The 25,766-nt window shown below is 34.8% G+C and overlaps 1 protein-coding gene across 13 annotated transcripts in view; it reads right to left on the bottom strand.

Moving 5' to 3' along the window:
* The window catches only part of LOC111550202 (calcium-dependent secretion activator 2), a 565,477-nt gene that overhangs the window by 405,245 nt on the left and 134,466 nt on the right, over nucleotides 1-25,766 (bottom strand). For all 13 annotated transcript variants that reach the window (XM_026454331.1, XM_026454332.1, XM_026454330.1 and 10 more), the window contains exon 2: nucleotides 12,197-12,310. In XM_026454331.1, coding sequence (XP_026310116.1) covers nucleotides 12,197-12,310 — 114 coding nt within the window. The remainder of the gene's footprint in view (nucleotides 1-12,196; nucleotides 12,311-25,766) is intronic.

Consider the following 25,766-nt stretch of genomic DNA (forward strand, 5'->3'; position numbering starts at 1 on the left):
AGATAGATAGATAGATAGATAGATAGATAGATAGATAGATAGATAGACAGATTAAGGGGGTATAAGTGTAGTTGTGTTATATCATGGATACATTGCATGAACCTTCTGGGCTTTTAGTGTACCCATCACCCAAATAGTGTACATGTACCCAATAGGTAGTATTTCATCCCTCACTTCCCTCCCCCTATCCTCTCATCTTTTGAGAAATGCAAATTAAAACCACAATGAGATAGCATCTTACACCAGTCAGAATGGCTTACTACTAAAAAGTCAAAAAATGGCAGACACAGTGGTTCATGCCTATAATCCCAGCCCTTTGGGAGGCTGAGGCAGGAAGATGACTTGATCCCAGGACTTTGAGGCTGCAGTGAGCTTTGATCACACCACTGTACTCCAGTCTAGGCCACAGAGAGAGACCATGGTCTTGCCTCACATGTTGGTTACGAATGCTGGGAATGTGCCCTAATTCACACTGAAAGAGGAAGTACTTAAGAGCAAAGTAGAACCAATACGCCCTGGAGGATGCCTGCATGATACCGCACAGATAGCAGATACCTATTTATAGGATAAATTCATACACATTTTATATCATCCCTGTATCCCTAAAAAGAGTTGGTATCTCCTAAACAGCTTGATTTTTTTTTTTTTCAAATAGTGTTTATTCAAGACACTAAATTTTAACTCATCAGCTTAACCACTCTAAATAAAACTCTCATTCACCAATCTGGATTCAGATGCAAAAGAATGCTTTTCTCAACGTTCTTATGAAAATAAGATTCTCCATACTGTCTTATAGAAACAGTCAATGACACAAATGAATATTTTTGACAATTGTAAGGGGGACTATGGCTTTAGTATGTTTTATGTTGCGTCAAATAAAAATTATCCCTCCAATAAGTACTTTGATAGTAATCAATATAAAATTAAATTTTATAAACAAAACCAATAGTGTACTAGAAAACAGATGATCAATGACTATCTTAGCTAGTCACAGGCTTGTGTATGTTACTTGTTTAATGCTCTATGCTTTCCAAAACCTTAATCTATCCATTTTTATGACAATGAAAGAGAAAAGCTTTAAATATGTCAAGGTGAAGCCAGCCCCCACTGTGACTGTGCTAACACAGATACATGTGTTTTCTCTCAAGATCTCTCCCTGAAGCCAAAGAAAAGAGAAAAAGCTTTAAAAATAGAAGCTTAATGATAAAAAGAACTATTGAGTAAATCTGACAGAGGATTAGCAGAGGACATGCACGAAACTGGCTTAAGAGTAACATTTGAGCAAGCATAAAACTTATGATGCTTTCAGGGTCATAGAGTCAGGGAAATTGGATTATTTACTCTTAGAAACTGTTTTTAAAAAGAACATAAAAGAAAATTGTAACTCTAAAATTAGGAAGAGCTTTCTGATACAAAAAAAAAAATCTATCCACATATAAGATAGAGATCGCTTAATGAAGTGCATAAGTAACTATAGGTGTTCAAAGAAACATTACTTAACCTTAAGCTGACAAGATAAATAAACGAAAATGAATAAAACTAAATAACTTCCTGAGGAAAGGCATTTAAAGTTAAAGAGCATTTCCTTGATTAATGAAGGAGTAATCCTGTAAAATGGAATCTGTGATCAAATGGACTTCCCCATCAGAAAGCTGCAGCAGTGCCACAGCTCAGAATTCCTCTAAGTACTAACTTGGCATTTTTCCCTCATGAAAGATAGGGCTTTGCTGACGCTGGATTTAGTTAAAGAACCACGGGTATCGGAGAGCCTGATAAACAAACGTGACCTTCAAAGGATTATAAATAGGTATGAGCATAAATTCTTTCTGAATTGTGGTGCCAGTTTAAAGTATTAAGACTATGGCACAGCACAAACATAAGCTTCTCAGATCTGTCAAGGTCCTGTCTTTGCAACGTGTTAGCTCTAAACTGAGCACCCTTTCCTTGGGCCTGGGAATTAGGGAATGCTACACTGAAGTAAATTGCATGTGCTCCTTTCTGTTCTTGGTGACTACCTAGCTTGGGCTAAATGCCTAGGCCATTGGTGAAATTGAGAATTTACACCAGGTTTACTTACCCACAGCCCACCTATATAGATGCACTATCCTTTTATAAGAATATAGAAGCAGAAGAAAAGAGAAGAATGAAGAGTTAACAGAGAGAAGTCTAGCCCTGCCCGCTGCAACAAATTTGCTAGGTAGGCATGCAAAACTGACACCCTCAGTTTCACCTAAAAAATGCATGAAGAGAGAGAGGAAGAAAATGCTCAAACAAGATGATTTCCTCAGCTATCTTCAAGCAACAAAATTCTATAATCCATGCATTATCCAGTCTTCATAACAAAATGGTTGCCATCAAGAATGCAGGCAACTTTACAGAACACACTCACAAGTAGCAGAAACCCAGATATTGTATACAGCAATAAGAATCTCAGACATGAAAACACATTGTGCAAATTCTTACACAACGCGTAATTTAAAATGTCATCCTTAGAATATAAGAAAATATGAAGTGAAATACAATGGTTAATATCAAAAATAGCAAGTACAATGTGATCTGCAGAGCTCAGTGCAAATTTAGAATATCACTTCTCATTATTATGTTATTTAGTTTTATTCATTTTCGTTTATTTATCTTGTCAGCTTAAGGTTAAGTAATGTTTCTTTGAACACCTATAGTTAGTTATGCACTCCATTAAGCGATCTCTATCTTATATGTGGATAGTTTTTTTTTTTTTTTTTTGTATCAGGAAGCTCTTCCTAATTTTAGAGTTACAATTTTCTTTTATGTTCTTTTTAAAAACAGTTTCTAAGAGTAAATAATCCAATTTCCCTGACTCTATGACCCTGAAAGCATCATAAGTTTTATGCTTGCTCAAATGTTACTCTTAAGCCAGTTTCGTGCATGTCCTCTGCTATTATGGTTATGGATTTCATCTGTGAATGTGCTGACATTTTTTTTTTTTTTAATTTCCTCTTGCCACAGGCTGCCAATCTTGGTTTACTTAGTGATCAGGCCTATTCCAGGGCATTATTGCAAAGTTTAAAAGGTATTTCGACAGGTCAAACATCCCTTGAAGTATGAAAAGTAAATTTTTCTATTCCAAAATAAAATGACAAAAATTTTTCATCAAAATATTTAAATACCAATCTTCCCAGCTCCTCTCTCTCTCTAAGCTTACAAACATAAGACCAGGCAACACAGTATACATTATCAAGACAAAAACAGTGAGGTAATTACATAAAATTTAAAAAGCCTGGGTGGGGTACGGTGGTTCACACCTGTAATTCTAGCACTTTCGGAGGCCAAAGCAGGTGGATCATGAGGTCAGGAGATCAAGACCATCCTGGCTAACATGGTGAAACCTCATCTCTACTAAAAATACAAAGAACCCCGTCTCTACTAAAAATACAAAAAAAAATTAGCCGGGCATGGCGATGGGCGCCTGTAGTCCCAGCTACTCAGGAGGCTGAGGCAGGAGAATGGCGGGAACCCAGGAGGCAGAGCTGGCATTGAGCCAAGATCGCGCCACTGCACTCCAGTCTGGGAGACAGAGTGAGACTCCATCTCAAAAAATAAAAAAATAAAATAAAATAAAAATAACAACAACAACAACAACAAAAGCCTGAAAAGGCTCTTAGTTTTTACAAAGAAACCAATAAACAACTGCAATTATTTTTAAGTAAATATGAAGAGTTGAGGTATAATGTTACGGGAAGAAGAGAGATAAATGAAATGATGCCAACCTGACAGCTGCTGGTGGACAATTGGAGCAGATATTCCCAAATTCCTTGGGAAGAAGCTAACATTTGAAATCAAGTTCCTTGGTATTCTAGACTAGGAAGTAAGAGTACCTATAAAGATTCAAAAACAATGACCTGAAGATTTGTCCTGAAAGTAAAGTATCAAGTCATGCTCCTTTACTTGTTCTTTACATTTTTGGGGACTGTAAGAATAGCCAGGATAAAGGAAAGGAGAAATACAAAGACACAAATTAACATTCAGACACTTGTGCAACTAGAGGGAACTTTGTTTTTTCAATTTTATTTATTTTAAATTTATCTTTTGATCCATTATATCTGTACACATTCATGGGGCACTTGTGATATCCTCTTATAGGCATAAGGTAACACAAATGATAATTTTCTTACATTTGTAATGATCAAGTTAGGGTATTTAGGATGTCCTTCGCCCAAGTATTTATTATATTTCAAGTCGCCTCTCTTCTGTTTTCAAAAATACATCGTTGTTAACTATAGGCACCCTACTCTGCTATCAAACATTAGAACTTACTCTTTCTAACTGTATGTTTGTTTCCATTATCCAACCTCTCTTTACCCCCTATCCAACACCCACTCTTCCTGACCTTTGGTATGTATCATTCCTTTGCTACCTCCATGTGATCAACTCTCTTAGATTCTACATATGATGGAAATCATGCAGTATTTGTCCTCCTGTGTCTGGCTTATTTCACTTAACACAATGACCTCCAGTTCAATCCACATTGCTGCAGATGATAGGATTTCATTCTTTTTTTATGGTCAACAGTATTCCATTGCATATATACATCACATTTTATTTATCCATTCATCCGTTGATAGACATTTAGGTTGATTCCGTATCTTTGCTATTGGGAATAGTGCCAGAATAAACAGGAGAACACAGGTATCCTTTTGATATATTGATTTAATTTCCTTTGGATAAATACCAAGTAATGGGATTGCTGAATCTTATGGCATTTCTATTTCTAATTTTTTGAGGAATCTCCATACTGTTTTCTGTAGAGGTTGTAGTAGTTTACATTCCCACCAACAATATATAAGAAATCCCTTTGCTCTACATACTTGTCAACATCTGTTATATTTTTCCTTTTTAATAATAGCCATTCTAACTGAGGTAGGATGATATTTCATTGTGGTTTTTATTTTTTCACATACATGTTGGCCATTTATATGTCTTCTTTTGAGAAATGTCTATTTATGCCCTTTGCCCATTTTTAGTGGTATTACTTTTATTTATTTATTTTTACTGTTGAGTCCTTTGAGCTTCTTGTATATTCTGGGTATTAGTCCCACCTTACCTCTTCTACATAGAGGAAAACAGTTTCAAAGCAATGGCATGAGTTGCACCAACATAATCAGCTCTTGAATAGAACCTAAATCACAGAGGTACTAATCCATGAGGGGTGGTAACTGGAATGAAGAGGAGGAGCGGCAGAGGAAAGTATGATGTAAACCATTGTCATCAATGATTTATAATCATGAAAACAGAATCCAAAGGCGATAAAATGAAGTGTAGTCTCTACGTGAAATGTGAATGTATCTTTCATTCTAAGAGAACAGAAAATGAGTGAATATTGGAGGTAAGAAACTTACAAAAAATTAATGCAAAATACAAAAAACAAAATGAATAATTACATCATAACAGAGGGTTAAGCATCTTCTTAGTGTATAAATAATGCCTATATGAATCAGTATGAAGAAAATGAACATGTAAAGGGGACGCAGGACATGAACAGATAATTCACAAAGAAATATGAATGACCAATATAGAAATGTTAAACTTCACTAACAGTAAGTAAGTAAGTAAGTAAGTAAGTAAATAAATAAATAAATAAATAAGGAAACCTAACAGTTGGCATTTATTTTATGATAATACTAAATGTGCAAGAAAAAAACAGCACTCATATATGGTTACGGTAGAAAAAACTGTTACTACTTTGAGGGCAATTTGATAATCTGTATAAAGAACTTAAACAGTGCTCATCACCCATCACCCAGTAATTCTACTTGCAGAAATTTATCCGAGATAATAAATTTAGGAATATGCACAATTATTTCAGCATTTACTTTTTAATAGTAAAAAATGAAAGTGTCTAACAAAAATAGTAAAAAATGAAAGTGTCTAACAAAAGAAGTATCTAACAATAAGCAGGATATTAAATAATATTTAGATACAAGCACACAATGATCTATTATGCATGTACTTAAAACCACATTTATAGAGAATATCTGATACTAAAGAATGCTCATGTCATATAAATCAGATTCCAGTTTTATACATACAAAACAGAAACACCAAACTGTTAAAAGGAGTTGCTATTGCTATTGAAATTATATAGGTGGTATTTGTTTTCTTTTTCTTTTTATAATATACTATTTGTAGAGCAGTTTTAGGATGACAAAAACGTTTCTTATTTTAAATATTTCTTAAATTATCCAACATAAACATATACTACTTATATTAAAAAGTGTTCTTAAAATAATATCAAAGTAGAAAATTTCCGAATTTCAGAATTCAAGACATTTTGAAAAAAAAAAAAAAGGCCAGAATTAGAACATTTTGGGAGTACTTTTCCCCAAATTTCATAATAAACATATTGAAAATAATTTTTTAAAGTTTATTGAAGGGATGAAGGAATTTTTCCCATTATAAAGCATGAAATCTGAAGAGCAAATGGTGGTGGGGGTGGGGGTGGCAGCAACAAAGCTTACTTTAATACTTTTTTGGTAACTTTTAAAAGATTAAAATACATCTCTAACTCTCATTTATTCTTTGGGACCAAAATAGAACATAAACAAATGAAAACAATAAGAAAACTATACATCCTTTCTGAAAAGTTGTGAACAAACCCAAGTCACAATTTTTTTAAAAGCTCTAGCATCCATATTTTGTGCAATAGCAGAATTTGAAAGTTTGTATTATGCTGAAAGCAGCTAGTCAGCAACGTATACTGTCTTTTGGAAATCTACAAGAGAAAGACCATTTACTTTTCCACATGTCCACTACAAATCACATTGTCATTTGTTATATTTGGATAAAGTGCACCTGAATTCTGTGAAACAGAAGCAGATATTTGATGACAAGAACAGCTTGGAAAGTAACAAACTGCAATAAACCTATGTTTACTCATCTGCAGAGTCAGCTGAAGTTTCCTAAACTGAAAAAGAAATAGACCAAAACCAAAAAAAAAAAAGGTCAAAAATGAAGAGCAAACACTTGTAGAATTTGTGTCCATTTTAGGACTTCCTTTAGACAATGAGTTGCTTAAAGAAAAAAAAAGTGAAGAGGGAAAAAAAAATCCCTTCAATTAACAAAAAAGATGAAAGTACAGCAGAATCAAACAACAATTAGTAATCATAAAATTATCAAGATTATAACTGCCAACTTTTATTACGTAGTTAGGTATGCTACCTGCCATTTCTTTCTTCTCTTCCTATTCTGGTCCGTCCCTCTAGCATCATGTCTGCCTACTTAGGCGGTTTAGATATTTGGGTCAATTTTTAATTATGCCAACTGTGTGAGAATATTGAAGAAATTTCACAAACATATATCTTTATTATTCTTGTTACTTATAATACTTAAGGGCATCTTATTAAATATATGATATAAATTATATTGTTACATAAAAATCATTATTATTCCTCAGTATATGCTTTTATGTAACATGTTGAATAGTATTCATAGTAAATACTAATTATAACTGACATACACACACAAAGACACCCCCCACCCAAGAAAACACCACATAGAAATATCCAAAAAGATCTAATCCTGGAATAATCTAGTTGAAAGAAATTATTTCCCTTAAAAAATTGTACCAAGAAGAAATGAATTTTGTCAAATAATGTGGAGAAACAGAAATATATCTTGGGTTTCATACTGAGATCCCAGGTGTTAAAGTAAACCAAATATCTGAAGGTACAACCACTATAAGAATAGACAGATAACTCTTTTTCTTTTTAGATGGAGTAATTGTCTATAGACTATATAGACCTACAATCAAGATGGAAAAGGCTACTCATAAAAGTTATTCAGGAAATAGCAATCATAAAGCTGAGAGAGAAAAATAATAGCAAACTGGGAAAATGTATATACTAAGAGTATGAAGGTATGTTTTCAATTGAATTGATAATACACATTTATTAGGATTGTTCATATATATATTATTGAATATAATATAATACATATTCCAGGATTAGATCTTTTTGGGCATTTCTATGTGCTATTTTCTTGGGTGGGGGTGTCTTTGTAATATATATTTGTGTATAATATATATTATGTATATATAATTATAAATATTTATGTTATATATTATATATAATTATATATTACATATAATTATATTTTATATAATCCTTCAAGTCAATCCTTCAATATACATTACATATAATATACATTATATATGCTATGTAAAATACATATTATATACAGAGTCAGAAATGGCTATCACAGCTAAAGGATAGTAAACATAATAATTGAGCAAATGACTACTTAAAGGTTATTAATAGTTGAAAACAGCTGCATACAGCAAACAATATATATAACATCCCTGAAAACATAGACTTCAAATGATATAAGAAGCCACAAAAGATCACAGAATCACAGAATAACTAGGTTAGAAAGAACATGAAAGGCCAACCATGCTTCGTAAGTATCTAGCATCTTAAAGGAAACACAAAATCATGAAATTAAGAACAATCATATTCAAAAGAAATTTCATTACAACACAAAAGTAATACTTTTAGAAAAAGAGAATGATGGAGAAAGTAAGCATAAAAACAAGACCAAAATATACAGTTTCTAGATAGAGTAATAAATACTGTAATACTCATTCACTCAGTCAACAAGTATTCACTGAATATATTTGTGTGCTAAACTGGGGATACAATGGTATACAGAAATGGCTCTGCCATGGAGCACACATTCTAGAAGTTATAAGGTCTGTATCAATATGGTTCTCAAATGACCAAGTGAATCAAAATTATCAAGGCTGTGAACAAATGTGATCCCCAAAGAGCCAATCCTTCAAGATGGATCCCAAGTGGCTAACTAGGTTTATATTCAAATTAAGTAAAGTAGCCATTTGCTGACTAGAAGTCATACATGTTACTCTGAGTTCCCTGAAAATTCACACCTCCATTTAACTTTGGGACTTCAGGAACCCACCTGAACCCACCAATCAGAACTCACCTACTTTGTCCAATCAGGGTCCAGTTATATCCAACCAATCAGAACTTGGTTGTGTTGACCAATCAGAGCTAAGCAAGTTTGAATCCTTTATTTCCATAAATGGACCTGACTGGGAACGTAGTGCAAAATCTTTCACTATAAAATCAGAGCCCATTGCTTAAGTCAGGGATTTCTAGGCCACAATAACCTATGATCACATCACAGCACTCTAGTCAGGGTGACATCTGAATGAGACCCTGTCTCAAAATAAATTAAAAATCAAAATTAAACAAATGAAATTCCTTTTCAGAGAACTTTTGTTCACACGGCACAGGTTCAAAATTCAGATGTTGAAGCCCCATTCTCAGAAATTCTCATTCAACAGGTCTTGTATGGAATCTAAGAGTCTGCTTAGTCAGCTGTGGTGGTCTGAGGTTCTTAGCTCTGCTTTTAATTAGCTATGCAGTTTTGGACACAAGTCACTTAACTTCATGTGTAAGATGGGAATAATTATCTTGTTTATAAGATTTATTCTAAAATATAAACATATATTTAAATATATTTTAATTTCTCTGATGTCTGAGACTACTAATAGATTTTGAAGTGCCCACAGTACCTGACATAGGTATATTCAAAATGGCAACTGTGAAATAACGATAGCATGCCAGAAATACTTAAAAAAAAAAAATCTGGATTCACTTTAACTTGGATGCTTACCAAATATATAACGCTGGAAAAGGAAAAGTCATTTAATCTCTGTGAGCTTCAATTTCTATTTATGTAAAGTGTAGGTAATAATATTTCCACTGTTTATTGCAAAGAGATATTGAAAGAACAAAAGTTAAGACTTTTCTGGTAAACTATAAAAATTACTATATAAAATTAATAATACATAAATAAAACATAAAGATCGTGATCACAGCAAAATATGCAAAATATACTTCTAAAAAATGAAAGGCTTTTTGGGAAAAAAACTGAAAAGCAACTTTTCTACCTTATTTTTCCAACTAAATTTATTTATTTATTTATTCAAGAGTTTGTTGTGTACCAATTGTGTACTACCTAGAAAACAGTAACTCCACAAATGCACCTCAGGAATGCAGACTCATAATTAGGATCACAAATCTTAGCACCACTTTGAGATGTGCACAAAGACAAGTTAGATATAGTTTCACAACTAAACACTAGCTGGAAATATGAACAGAAGTATAGAAAACCCTCAGTCACCAAGTCAAACCACCTCTTCAACGCTTACATCTCTTTCTGTAACAATCCTAGCAGGTAGTCATTTAATTCCACTGGTTAGCAATCCACCAATTCTAAGAGAATCATCTGGAAAGCTTTCAAAAGCATGAATTCTGTAAGTCTGATTCAGAAAGTCTGAGACAGAACCCCAGGAACTGTTTTTGTAGTATGTTTCCCAGGTGACTGTGAAGGGCCACTAGAATCAAGTTGTGATGCTATACTCAACCAGTCCATTCTATTTGGGGGCACTGCAACCAAACTCTAGATATATTAAGTTGAAATCTTCCCCACTTCAGTTTCCAACTAAACCCTGGTTTTACTCTTGGGATTACATACACCACCACAAACCCAATCTGTCTATAGGCCAAACAGCCCCAGCTCCTTCAGCTTACATAAGATATGTTTCAAACCTGATCACCCTAAATTTGTGCACATTTTTTATTCATATACAGTGCCCAGAAGAGAACATAATCCTCATGTAGAACACAATGGGGATACTCTCTCCTTCACTGGAGTTACAATATTTTTATTAGCACGGCTTGTGTGCCTTTTTTTTCAACCTGTATTCTGTTGAAATGTGTGCCTTTTTCTAAACTGTGTCCACATCATATTATGCTTACTTATTTTGAAATATTTTTAGATTTACACAAAAGTTACAACGAGAGCACAAAGAACTCCCTCATCCCCCTGCTGACCCAATTTCAGTTTCCCTAACCTTATCATCTTAGAATATAGCAGTGCATTTATCAAAACCAAACATGAGCCTACTGTTTCACTAAAAACTTTTTATCTTTTTATACAGATTACTTCCCTGAGCTACATTTCCTTCATCCCAAATACAGACTTTTGGCTTTTCTTTAGTTTAAGTACATGAGGCAAATATAGAAATTTACAGTTAACACTGTAAGATTCAAATCCTGAATTTTACATGATGAAATCTACCTCTGACTCTTACAAGGGGAAATCTAAGGTCCTATATGTGTTAAAATTTTGAGCTCCTATACTTGTTAAGATATTCTGAGTCAAGGTCCAGTTGGACATACCCACTCCTGACATTAGATTTATGTCATATACATATTTAGTCAGCAAAACTTCCATTATTTCATTTAAGTCAATAGGCTGAGGCTTGGGATAAGGTAAACTTCTCTAGAGTTGCATTAATTAACCTCTGATTTATACCATCACTATTATAAATCCAATCAGTTAACAGTACATCCAATTATTTAATATTTTTACACAAAAATATTCTTGCCTCAGGTAAGTTCAGACCCACTGTATCTCCACATTTTCCCTTGTTTATTCGTCTTATATATATTTGCATATTATGCTTCTTCAGATGAAAGTTGTTGAGTACCTGCACAATGAAAGGAATCCATTCCCTCAAATGACTCTGAAACGCTTAGGCAAAAAGGGAACTCTCTAAACTAACAGCTAGTGGCAATTCACTAAAGCAGTTAATGACCATGTGTGAAAACTGGTGCTCATAGGAAAACCATAGAGAAATCCCTGAGTCACAAGCTAGAATCAGAAGAAATAGCAGGGTGGTATTGGTAGTGTTATTTCTTTTTCAATAAATTGAGGAGAATTCAATTTATCCTCTTGAAATTAGTTACTAGCTTTAATTATTATAAAGCTTAGGTAACAAAATTGCATAAGATGGCAATTTACTATTGAAATCCAGATTTAAAAGGATAATTTAGACATGTGGACCTAAAGATAGCTATAGTCAGTTGTATCAATCACTGCCAGAAGATTTTTCTAAATAGTTCACTTCTCCTCAAAAAATGTGACTAATTTCGATTCTGTTTATCTCTCAAATCCAGGCTGTGGAATTAGAGCTTTTCAATTGTGAAATAGAAATGACAATGCTTTCAAAAAGGTTGCAAACTCACAGCCTTCCTGTCAGACCAGCAAGCTTCTTTAAAATGGGAAAGCCATAAAAATAATAGAAATCTTTAAAATGTATCAGAAAGTCAAAAACAAAGCTCTTTAAACTTACCTCATAATAACTCCGAACTGCGTTGCAAAATGCTTCATCAGCTACAATTTGGGTTTCCCCATTGAGGAAGGCCTGGAACCGTTCTTTCAGTAACTGCAATTGTTGTTTGTTAAGCTATAAGAAAAAGAGAAAATAAGCAGATAAATTGGCCAGTACATGAAAAAATAATGACTATTAAAAATCATACTAGCTGTATGTATATTTCACACCTAAAATTAACTTTATAGCAAAGAAAAGTAAAAGCTAAAAATCCTACTACTTGTACTAATGGTTAGACTTTATTTGAGATGGAGTCAAGCTCTGTCATCCAGGCTGGAGTGCAGTGGTGCAATCTTGGCTCACTGCAGCCCCATCTCCTGGGTTCAAGCAATTCTCCTGCCTCAGCCTCCTGAGTAGCTGAGATTATGGTGCCCGCCATCATGCCTTGCTAATTTTTGTATTTTTAGTAGAGATGTTGGTCAGACTGGTCTCAAACTCCTAACCTCAAATGATCCGCCTACCTTGGCGTCCCAATGTGCTGGGATTACAGGCAAGAGCCACTGCACCCAGACACTAATGGTTAGACTTTAAAACATTTCCAAGTCATTTCATGTACTCCGTAATCCTGATATGGAAGTGGAATCCAAATTTCTACCCCAAATTTCCAGAATTCTTATGATTGCCATCCCAGTTTCTTTATAGAGACACAGAAAATCTAAAATTTGGATAAGAAATTAACTAGTAGTTAATTTAATAATATCATATGAAATTTCCAGCTATTCTAAAGAGAGAAAGTAGAGAAGAGCTTAGAGATGAGAGAGGGATGCCTTGGACAAGAGGTAATAGGAAGAAAGACTAAAAAGACAGAATGGACCCTAAGAAAGATCCCTCTGGAAACAACAACCATTGCATGAGAAAATTTGGATTTCATGAACAAACATACATCAACAACTGAGTTTAGATAAATGAAGGAATAATAAGGAGAAGACAAAGAAGACAAAGCCAAAAGGGAACAGAGAGGCAGCAAGTTGGCAGTGAAAGCATCTTTGAGCACATAGGAGAAAATGCTCTGAACTGGGAAAGTTTACAACCAGGGGTCCTTACCCTGGGTGTAGCTTCCATAATTATTACAGAGGGCGAATTAGACATGAAATGTGACTTATCAATCATGTCCTCTAGTCATCAACTACAAGCAGGGTGAGCTACTTAATTTGTAGGGCCCAGTGCAAAATATAAGGAGTTTTTAGTAAAAATATTATTAAGAATTTCAAGACAGCAGGAACAGAGAGCACTAAGCCAAGTGCAGAGAGCCCTTCTAGGCACCAAGCCCTGCACACAAAGGGGCATGTACTTCACTAGAAATAAGGCCTCTTAGATCTTAGGTAATGCAGAACCTTTTTTTATGCTTAGCTGGAGAGAAAACAACATAGTCTTGGAGATAAAACAACAAATTCCAAAATATATACGAAACAGCAAAGGAATGATCCTTCCATTTCATTAGATCCTGATCAGACTTTATTAACAAACTCATTCCAGTTCTAGAATCTACAGAGGGATGTGAAGCATCTGGAAACATGCTGAGGATAAAATGATTAAAGGATTAGGTAGACTAAACTGGTATGACTTGGCTTCAAAAAGAAAGCTGATGTGAAGTAAGTATAAATCTGTTCAAAAGGCTTATTAAACTGTGATTTAAATATAAGGAAGACAAGCTCTTTCAAAAAATCAGTTTTATTTAGGACTCAAACAAGACAGTTTGTAAAGAAACTGTAACTGGGAGTAATAGAATTAAAAAAAAATTAAAAAGTGTCCTATTGTACACAGGGGAAAAAAAACCTTTTGCCCTGGGCAGTGAAGAAAGAAGACTATTCCATTTCTTTACTAAGGTTATCTCCTTCATTTTAGAGGAAGCTTAACCAAGCTGAGGTGCAGGAACATCATCATTATATTACAATATCCATTTCTATAATGTTAAGAAAATGGAAGCAGGGACTTTTTGTATGTGTGCGTACTAGCAACGCAAATTAAGTTCATGACTTTAGCTCTCTAAGCATGATTCACAAAAGGGACCAAATGGAAATGGGACAGCAATTACTGAGAGTGAGGCAGCTGAGAGCACTATAGTTACTAAGCTCTGGGAATGCCAAAAAGAGCTTCTCCTTGCAAGCCAAGTGAAATAATGGCAATGGAAATATATGCAAAGAATGAGAATGAACTGAAGAAGATCTTACTGATCACTTGTGCCAACTCCTTTGCTTGATAAATAAAATACATACTCTTAAAAAACTAGAACCTGTGTATTTTTTCATTTAATTTTATCAAAGACTTTTTCTTCTTTAAAAACTTCTAAACTACCATATTTGCAATTTCTACACCATTAGTATTTAAGTTCCACTATTATAACAACGAGTTACTCTTTGGTAATTATGATGTAGAAAATTCATGGATTTGAATCAAGGAAAGGAGGTTTGAGCAAATCATCTTCTTGGAAGCTCCAACAAAGTTGATACAGTTCACAAAATATGCCAGAGGCACCTGGCTAAATGTCAGGCTTCAACATTTTTATGAATGGAAGATACTACAGTTACATTTAAGACATAAAATGGATCAAATATGACAATTATAAACAAAAAGCAAATAAATGGACACTTTATTAGCATAAAGAGGAAGTCTACATTTTCATATAGGCAAGATAGGGGCAGGAAAAGAAAACTAAAAATCTAGCACTGAGGATAGCTGTCAGAAAGCAGTTTCCTAAAAGCTATTTGCATTATCAAGATAAACCATACTGTACACCAAGAGATAGACCAGTGGAACAGATCGAAGAAACAGACCGAAACACAATCAGAAATGTACTATAAAACACCTACATAGCAACTCAAATCAGTAGTAGTTGATGGTCTACTCAATGAATGGTGTTAAAATAATATAAAAGATTTTCCACCTCATGTCATCAGGGAAATGCAAATTAAAATAATGAGATTTACTACAAACCCATTAGAATGAACAAAATCCAGAACACATAAAACACTTGATGCTGGCAAGGATATAGACCACAGGTACTATCATTCTTTACTACTGGGAAAGCAAAATGGTATAGCTACTTTGTAAAACAGGTTGATGGTTTCTTACAAACTAATACGCTTCTATCATATGATCCAGTAATCACAGTCCTTGGTACTTACCCAAAGGAGTTGGAAATTTATGTCCACACAAATACCTGTACACAGATGTTTAAAGTAGCTTTTTTCATAATTGCCAAAACTTCAGTAGATGAATAGATAAACTCGGGTACATCCAAACAACGGAATATTATTTAGCAAGTAATGAAATAAGCTATCAAGCCATGGAAAGACATGAAGGAACCTTAAATGCATATTTCTATGTAAAAGCGGCCAATGTAAAAAGGCTGCATACTGTATGACTCCAACTATATGATATTCTGGACAAGGCAAAACTATGGAGACAGTAAAAGGATCAGTTGTTGATAACAGTGTAGGCTATGCATGTGTGGGGGCAGGATATATATGGGAAATTTCTGTACCATCCACTCAAGCTCAATTTTGTTGTGAAGCTAAAACTTCTTTAAAAAATTCTATTAAAAATATTGGAATGTCATAAATTTATTTGCATTAAAAATAAACTATATAGGAAAAGATTAACTAGAAAAAAAAATACTTGCAACTCATTACCCAAAGAGTTCATTTCTAAGCATATACAGAGTTCCGATAAGAACATCACAAATAAACCAACAGAAAAATGGACAAAATTGATATGTTCAGATAAAAAACTCTTAATCCATGAAAACAAGCCTATATTTATAAAAGGAGTACAAATTAAAACTGTATGAGAAGCCATTTTAAAAGTACATGTCCTTGGAATCAGCAATTCGACTTTGGGATTGGATCAATACTACAGATACACCTGCACATGTGCAAAATGACATGTGTACAAGGTTATTTACCAGATAATTCTTAATAGCAAAAACATGGAAAACAACCTAAATATGCATATATAGGAGACTAAATTATGCCATATCTAAACAGTGGTATGCTATTCATTGCATTGAAAGAATGTAAATGTTCTCTATGTACTGATTTTAAATATTTTAAAAATATCTTGGGGCAGAAAGCAAGTTATAGAACAGCAGTTAAAATAAGTCACCACTCACATAGCAAATGGGCAAATAACATGGATGTGAATTTGCTTCCATATACAGACAGAAACTAGGGAAGAAGGATGGCTGTGGGAACTGGACAGACAGAAAATAAAGGTGAAAGAGATTTTTCAACATGTAGCACTTTATTCATTTTGAATTTTCAAGTGAAATAACCCTTTATAAATTCTAATTTAGATTTAAAATAAGCTATAACAGCAGGTACATCTTGAAACTCAAAACAGTTATGAAGAACTGTGAACAGCTTCAATCCTATCCTACATGGAGACTGGACAACACACCAGTTTTTTAAATTCTCCTTTCAGGTAAAAAAATTTACCTTGACTTTGTTTCTATTTTTTTAAATATTACAGTCTTGAGGATTTCAAAAAAGCTTAGACCAAGATTGTCAGAAAATAACCACAGTAATTATCCTATTCAACATTCTAATCAATGCATTAATCTGTACAAAATCTACGAAAGTAGACTTTCAGATTCCAATTGGGCCTATTAATATACACACACATACATACATCCTTTTATTACCTCAGTGAATCCCATTCTAATTTGGGACAATTATAAAAATTGAAATCAGTGTCCCTATGGCTTCCACACAACTCTATACTATACACTATCTAAGACAAAACAGACTAAGTGTTACTTTCATTCTTTAATATAGTATTTCAAGACTTTGGGGACAAAAAATGATTATTTATGAGTTTTCTCTTTTCTGGAATAAATTTTGCCAGTTCGCTCCAATATCCTGGGTACTCTCCTAAGGATACATTCCAATTTGCCATAAAAATCACCATGTTAAATAAAACTAAGTATGAAGGATACTTGGATGCAATGGATCATAAGTTCTGAGTTTACAGATGTGCAGAGTCATAGCTTTTTAAAAAATCTGAACAAGCTGGGTGCAGTGGCTCATGCCTGTAATCCCAGCACTTTGGGAGGCCAAGGCAGGCAGATCACCTGAGGTCAAAAGTTCAAGACCAGTGTGGCCAACATGATGAAACCCCATCTCTACTGAAAAAAAAACACAAAAATTAGCTGGGTGTGGTGGCGTGTGCCTATAGTCCCAGATACTTGGGAGGCTGAGGCAGAAGAATCACTTGAACCCGAGAGGCGGAGGTTGCAGTGAGCTAAGATCATGCCACTGCACTCCAGCCTGTGTGACAGAGGGAGACTCCATCTAAAAAAAAATAAAAATAAATAAAAAAAAACCAAATTAATTAAAATATATAATAATAATGTCCTTTGATATAAAAATTCAAAAGGAAAACACTTTGAAAACTGTAACAATAAGCAAATGAAACTCACTACAATAGCAATGTCCCTTTTAAAATGTACTAGATACACTGATCACCATTCTCTGAGGATAGTGTGGCCAACAGAGACACAAGTGGGAGGGCCACTTCCCACATTCTAAGCATTCTATGTCTATTAATTCAAACTAAAAACCAATTAACTCTTCTTGGCAGTCACATCAACTGACTCACATTGTGCTTATAATCAACAGAAACTTCTAAAACATTCTTACATGTGCCTCAGTAAACCATGTTTCATCTTGCTAGATGTATTTGGGACACTGTTCTAGTTAAGAATATTTTTTAGAATTATGATTCCTTTACCCGATGACTACAAAGTTCTCTTAGCTTTGTTATAATCACTAACATAATAATATATTCTCCATAGTCTCCTCCAGGTCATTTCAAAAATATTCACCAGTTCAGGATTAAGGAAAGAATACTGAATCCTGCCATTATATATATTCCTTCAGTTTAGCATAATCTATCAATGAATATTATTTGGGGCAGTTGATTTATTATTTAGCATATGTTTTAATTTTAAATAATATTATTTAGCATATGTTTAATTAAAACATAGCATATGTTTTAATGTTAACTTAAAATTAACATAAAATGTTAATTTTAATGTTTAATTTTGACTACTATATTTACCAATGAATAAAATATTTTTAAATATGAAGGAAAATTTGACCAGCAGAAATTATCTATCAGGAATTTATAAGGCACATTCTATATAAAACTAAATTGCAGAAACTTAGCTAAAACATAAATATTATTGCAAACATCTAAATACAACCAACAGATTAGCCTTATAAAAAGAAAAAAACTAAATTTCATAAATCTGACCTGGCTGTGATGCTTCATCCACAAGAAAAATAACTGCCACCAGAAAAACACTTAGATTCTAGGGTTCAGAGGTGTCTCATGTTTCTTAGGTATTTTTTCATATTCAAATTAGATTTTATCCTTTTCATTCTAAATCATGGATCAACTAAAGATTTAAGCCAGGATTTATATTGCAGCAGGAGACCAGCCAATATGCAACCCAGGAACCTAGCAACCATAGCCGTATGGAGTCTGCCCTGACCTGCAGAACCCATCAGGAGTCTCAGTACTTACAGTGGAAGCTGTGTGACATCCTAGCAAGTAAAAGTAGTCACAGTCAGATTCCACAGCAAAGTGGCAGAAAACTTGTGGGTCCCTCCAGGATTGGGGCATGGGTGTGCATTTACCTCATGTCAAAGAGTAGTAAGATGAGAAAGGTTTTTCAAACAGGTAAAAGGCTTTAGTCTAGGCATGGATGTTTCTTAAAATGCACAAAGGCATAGCTTTCAGGTTTGTCAATTAAAGAAAGATATTAACAGGAAAACGCTAAAGGATCAGTACTATTTTCTTCTTCCCTTCCTATCAACACTGTCAAAAACAACTACATCAAACCACTGAAGCAAAATCGTCAGTGCCTTCCACGTTTTTGAAATAACAATGCATCCCAAGCTGTATATTAGAATAATAGGGGGCTCTAGCTACGTCTAATACATTATAAATCCTGTGGATGTGCTGTTATTATCAGTGTCCTATTCAAAGAAACTTTCCTGTCCTCTTCCATAAGCACAGATATTTGGGACGGTGAATATGCCCATCTAACACTACAAATGCCAGGTTCACCTGATAGGTATAAACATGGTCAAATGACCAAGTTAAGACCAACCAGATGTAAGCAAATGTATGCCTGACTTCCAGGAAACTGCAACAGGTGGCTGGAGCAAACACATTTTGCTTCTTTCTCTTTTTTATTTTCCTGCTGAATGGAATTTGACGTGCTAGCTAAAGTGTCACCTTGATAATGAAGATGGTGAGGCAGCAAGATAAAAAGTGCCTCACACCACAGAGTAGAGCAGGAATGCAACCCTAGACCACCTACCTCCCAACTTCCTTGACATGAGAGAGAAATAAAACCTCCATACATCCTGCCCACTCTTATCAGGATTTACTGGTAATATGCAGTTAACAGTAATATGGTATTAAGTTCTAACTAATAAAAAGTAATAAAAAGTCCAATGAGGTACGGTACCTAACCAGAGGGAAAATACCATGGTACTATCGTGTGTTTTTTTTGCAACTGAAGTTTACCTTAATTTATTCTAAAACATTTTTCCATGCTATTTCATGTGAAAAACTCCTTATCCAATGAACTTGCCCCAGCAAACAGTGAACACCTAAGTTGGCCAGATATAGATTGAAAACAAAGTTATTTTGGCAAATCGAATTCCACTGTCACACAGTGTTGACAGGACAATTAAAAAGCCCAAAATTTATAAACACCATATTAATATGTTTTATAATAAAATGTAAACTAAGTGCTAAGTACAGAACAGCAAAATCCCATTACATGGTGAACAAATGGACCCCAACCCAGTCTAGGCTCACTCAGCACTAAGTGAATGATGCCAATCCACATTCTCATTGACCTCCCAGTTCAATTCAAACCTCTGCAAAATTATATGTCATTATGGCATTGTCAGCGTGGGGGCGGTGGTGGGGGTGGCGCGTGGCAGGGAGCTGGTGAATGCTAAGCTCCAAATGTTAAATCCATGAATTATTCCATGAGTTTACTTGCCGTGCTCTCCTGATCGCATTCCATGTGGATCTCATTTTTCATGTTTTTTTACTTTATTGAACTATAACTGACAAGTAAAAACTGTAAATATTTAAGGTATACAAAGTATACAACATTTTGATATAAGTTACACTGTTAAATAATTCAAACTAAGCTAATTAACACACCTATCATCTTACAGTTACCTTTTGTGTCTTTGTGTGTGTGTGTGATAAGAGCAGTGAGAACATTTAAGGTCTACTCTTAGCAAATTTCAAGTATAAAATATAATATTATTAATTATGTCACTATGCTATACACTAGATCCCCAGAACATTTTCATCCCGCATAATTGAAACTTTGCCCTCTTCTAACATGTCTCATTAATCTTCTTAAAATTCTCTGTATTTGTTACAAAGGATGAAACTAAGCTCAAAGAAGTTAAGGATCTTACTTAACCTCACATCTAGTAAGCGACAGGGATAGAATTTCAACCAGCATCTTGATCCCAAAGCCTATATTCTTTCCGATTACCATATTATTCCCTGATTCCCTCATAGCTACAGACTTCTTTCAATAAAAGGTGTTTATCCCCATGCAATATGTTGTATACAGCGTGTATGCATTTATTTGCTTATTTTTTAAGTCTTTCCATTAGAACAAAAGCTGCTTTAAGATAAGAACTTGATTTTAGCCTGCTGATTTCAGGCTAAAACCAACATCATAGATTAGGCCTAGCACATAGAATATCCTCATTTTTTTTAAAGAATGAATAAATGAAGTAAGGGAAAGCAAATATCAGTTGGTTGCTATAAAACTATTCCTTACTAGGATATCTATTCTCATGCTTGCCTGACCTCACAAAAAAAGTCAGTTTATCATGCAATAATAAAAATTCCAGATAATTTCAACCCACCACAATGGATCAGAAAAGTCTATCATAGATAACCTATTTTATTAATTAGTAAGCTTATATATTATTAATAATAAGAGCTCTGAAGTCAGACTACTTCTGTTTTTATCCAAGATTCCGCCACAAGTTGTAGGGTCTTAAGCAGGTCCCTTAACCTCAGTGCCTCAAGTTCTTCATCTACATAAGGACAGTAACAATAGACATCTAATGCGGCTGTTGCATTAAATGCTAGAATAAAAGTACTTAACACATATTAAATGCTTTATAATTGCTGTAATTTTAGAAATACATGGTCATTTTATTTCAGCAATTGCAGAAGCCACAAGCAAAAACAAATAATTAAGATGGATGCTGGTGAATAATTAACAATAGGTGGATTCACAGTTGTGCTGTCTAACACAGTGGTCACTAACCACATGCAGCTATTGAGCACTTGAAATGTGGCTAATCCAAGTTAACATACGTTCTAAGTTTGAAATACCAGATTTCAAACATTCAGAACCACAAAAAAAGAATAAAAAAATACCCCCAACCCCCACATTATAGATAAGAAAACAGACTAAGAGGTTAAGGTACAGACCCAGTTAGGTCACAGAACTGGGAGCCTAACCTAGGTTTCCTGAACTAGCTGATGAGCTAAATCACGCACACACACACACACACACCCCTCATGTTTTAAAGTTTACAAATTTGTGTTGGGCCACATTGAAAGCTATCCTGGGCCGCATGCCACCCGTGGGCCGGACAAGCTTGCTCTGTCACTACAGTTCCCTCACCCACTGGTGTATTCTTATTTGACTCTATGTCTTCATTCACCTGAGCCTTACAAACGATAATCAAGGTAAGTGCCGAGGAGTTATTCAACAGGACTCTCCCTGAACATGGTAATAAGTAGCTAAGAGAGAAAAACTGGCAAGTCTTGTTGGTCATTATCTTCCAAAATTCTGCTTTAGGACTCTCTTATTCATTGACAGCATCTGCCTCACTCACTTCTCTGCCAGTGAAAAGGACCATTATAATAGCCTCTAATGGTCCCCACTAACAATATAACCTCATCAAAAGCAAATGTAAACCAATTATCACAAAGAGCAGCCTGAGTGATCTCTGTTGCACGCAGCAACTGAGAGATGACTGTGGAGGTAGAGAGTTGAAGAGAAATAGAAACTTTAATGAGCCATTCTGAGAAGTTCTCATTGCAATCAAAAGTCATTCTCCCCAACACCCAGCCACCCGTTAAGATCTGACAAAATCGAGGAGGTTTTGCAAACAAGTCTTCTCAGACATGTGCTATGGAAAAAAGCAGGGGAAGGAAGGAAGCTCAATACACGCTGTGACCCTTTACTGTCCTACAAAATCAAAAACAGAGCCTGTCATTAAGCCAGAGAAAATTTCTACCCAATGCTTTTCCACAAATAATTCCAGTGGACTATGTCAAGTTAAAATAATGAGGGGCTCATCCTTTAGAAACAGTATGATTCCCCCTTGACCACCCTTCATATATGACTAATGTAACAGCGAGTCATAATAGCTAACATTTATTGACCGTTTACAATGCACTCAGCAGAATTTTAACCTCTTTACATATATTATTTTAATGTCACCTTCCTATAAGGTGGGTTCAATGTGTTTTCCAAATGAAGAAGCTAAGGCCCAGATAACTTAAGAAAGTTACCCAGTTCACAAAATTTGGGGAAAGAACCAGCTACATCTGACTGATATGCTCTTAGCCACTGGCTATGCTTGGGGCCAATCACATGATTTAATCAGCTTGAAGAGGTAAAAGCCCCTCTCCTCCCCATTTACCTTCAAAACACCATCCCATTCATGTCGTTTATGCTCATTGTGCCTTTGCACACACTGTTTGCTTCCTCTGCCTAGAATACCCTTTCATCTGTTAGAACCTAATTCAGACGACACCTCCAAGAAATCTCCTTCTTCCTGCTGCCCCCAAATTATGTCATCCTATCCTCTTTGTGCCACTTCTGTACCTCATACATACATCTGTCACTTGCTTATGTGGCCTTTTCCTTACTAAGATTCAGATTTCTTAAACGCAGATGCCAGTCTTCAATATACCCCACCTTAAGTACAGTGTTTGCTGGTGTGAATCATCTATAGTAGAAGAAAATTCACCGTTCACTATTACTTTTTGAAGAATGTATCTTGTCATAACCATTGAGTAAAGTCTCTAGTACTGAAGCAAGTGAGTGAAGAGGAGGGAGCAGACAAAACCTAAGAAAAGAATTCTAAGATAGCTGTATGTTGTCCAAATAATAAGTTCATGGACAGACTCAATGAGGCCAAAAGAACAGCAAAGGATTTCTTTGTTGAGATATAGCATGGGTAGCTCTGTTTTGCAGATGATATTGCTCTCAGGCAGGAAGAACTTTGTGCCTCCGTACCATCTGGCATTTCATGGCACAGTTCCATATGCTGAAGCCATATCTGCAAGAAACAGTAACTTTATGTTTATCACAAAGTATTCGGACAGCCTCAGGAGCAGACAACTGTGAGTCATTGTAAAAGCTTAAAGATGCTGACCAACTCATGCCACACAATGGCCTTTTCCAGTAGGTAGTAAGTGGTTTAACAGAGTTGCTTTCAGAAGAAGAAAATATGACATAAAATTATTTTGCTCAGAAATGTCTGAAGGTTTTGCTTTCTTTCTTGACCAGGTATTACATGGATGAGAAGTGGCTATCTGCAAAAGAAGACAAGCAGCAGCAGAAGGCAAGGGACTTTCAGCTCATCATCTTTGTGCACCATCCTTCTAGGATAAGGAGTAGCAGACTTTCAATATGATAAACATTAAGGTCTATCTTTATACCTTTAATGTAGCTAGGATGCTTTTCACTGAAAGTAATAGTATCCCCAGCTCAAAACGCCCTGTTAAACAACAAGCGGGGGTCAGGGTGGGGGGATTATTATCAGATATCTCAAAAAAGTCCGAAAGTAAAAGAGTTCCAGAGTTAGTTAATTTAACTCTTAAGTGAAGTATTTCAGGGCCCAGGCCTTTTCCACCTGTCTACATTCTCCACGTGCTAGCTTTTGTCTTCAAGTTTACTGCCTCCAAAGAAATCCACATTAACTCTGTGCAAAGCATCCTCATACAACAATAAACAAAAACTGAAGAAGGAAACAATTTTATTCTAAAAAAAAAAAAAAGGGAGAAAATTCTCCCAGAATCAGCATCCTCCATCCTCCCTCTATCATATTTTCTCCCACACACCACTGAAGAATTGATTCAAGTGTGCATTCCTAAAGAAAACACTGGGTAAGGGAAATGGAATATCATGATTGACCAACCAAGATTCACTCTGGGGACCCAAGAGGAACCCAGTCATCCCTGTATAATAACGGGTACCTAATAGCCGAATAAAACCAAGGATTTGTGAAAGAAGAAGGGTAGCTAGAGAACGGCCATTGGGTAGGCAACTAGCACTGTTGCTCTGTCCTGGCCTATCCAGTAAGGAGGTCTGAGCTAGTAAACTGTACCTAAAACACTGAGACTACCACCTTATAATAGCTAACTTGACATTTCGCTAACAAATAACAAAATTCTGCTCAGTACCTAAAACAGAAACATTAGCTGAAACCCACTTTAAAATAATTCAAGTAAATTAAATTACATTGATTAGTTATTGCATTTATATTCATGTATTTAGGGACATAAAATGCAAGAATCTTATTATTCCCCTTATAATAAAAATCATTTTATATTACCTTCTTTAACCTTACCAAATTTAGCTGGCAAAAATGCTGTGCTACCTTCAATACATCATTGTTAACAAATTTGTATTAGCAAATTCAAGGATTTGTGAAGATTAAACAGATAAAAGCCCTCTTCAGGATTGGCATTAAAAAACTGGATATATACATTAGGGTGACATAAATATGTGCTTCAGATTTTTCATTCTAAAAGCAATTCTGATTACACATACAGAATGCTGCTAATAAGAAAAGGCAAATTTTTAGCACGTCCGTTCACCTGTGAGATTGAAAAAAAAGACTATACAACTCTCCCAGGAAGAGGGACAAGAAAATGGAAGTTTATTCTATCAGTTACAAAGCTATCATTCAAGTAATTATCAAGGAAACAATAAACAAACTAAAAAATAAATCTATTTTAAAATAAAGCCTGCTTCTGGGGCTAGTTTAATTGAATGACTATTGTATGCTACACTGCTGAGTCTCAACAGTATGCCATGGCCCTTCTTTCACATCAGATAGGGGTGCCAAATTAAATACAGAATTCCCATTTATATTTACATTTGAATTTCAGGTAAACAATATGTCACTTTTGTGTAATTATTTTATCATCAGTGCAGAATAAAATTTTAGTATAAATATGCCCTGTGCAATATTTGGGATATATACTAAAAAGTATCCATTATTTACCTAAAATTCAAATATAATGGGCAACCTATATTTGCATTTGTGTTGTGTCTTCTGACGCTCCTTCTCTCTATGTCTTTGACAACATCTTCCTTTGTTCTTTGGATTGTCCTGTTTCTATGCCCAGTTATAATGCCTTTGTCTCTTAGGACTTAATAATGTCTCCTGGCTCCGGTCAGCTCCAATTCCTTAATCTTTTCAGTGCTGTCTGAAAAAGC

The sequence above is a fragment of the Piliocolobus tephrosceles genome, unplaced genomic scaffold (genome assembly GCF_002776525.5).
Source record: "Piliocolobus tephrosceles isolate RC106 unplaced genomic scaffold, ASM277652v3 unscaffolded_40, whole genome shotgun sequence".
Taxonomy (NCBI): domain Eukaryota; kingdom Metazoa; phylum Chordata; class Mammalia; order Primates; family Cercopithecidae; genus Piliocolobus; species Piliocolobus tephrosceles.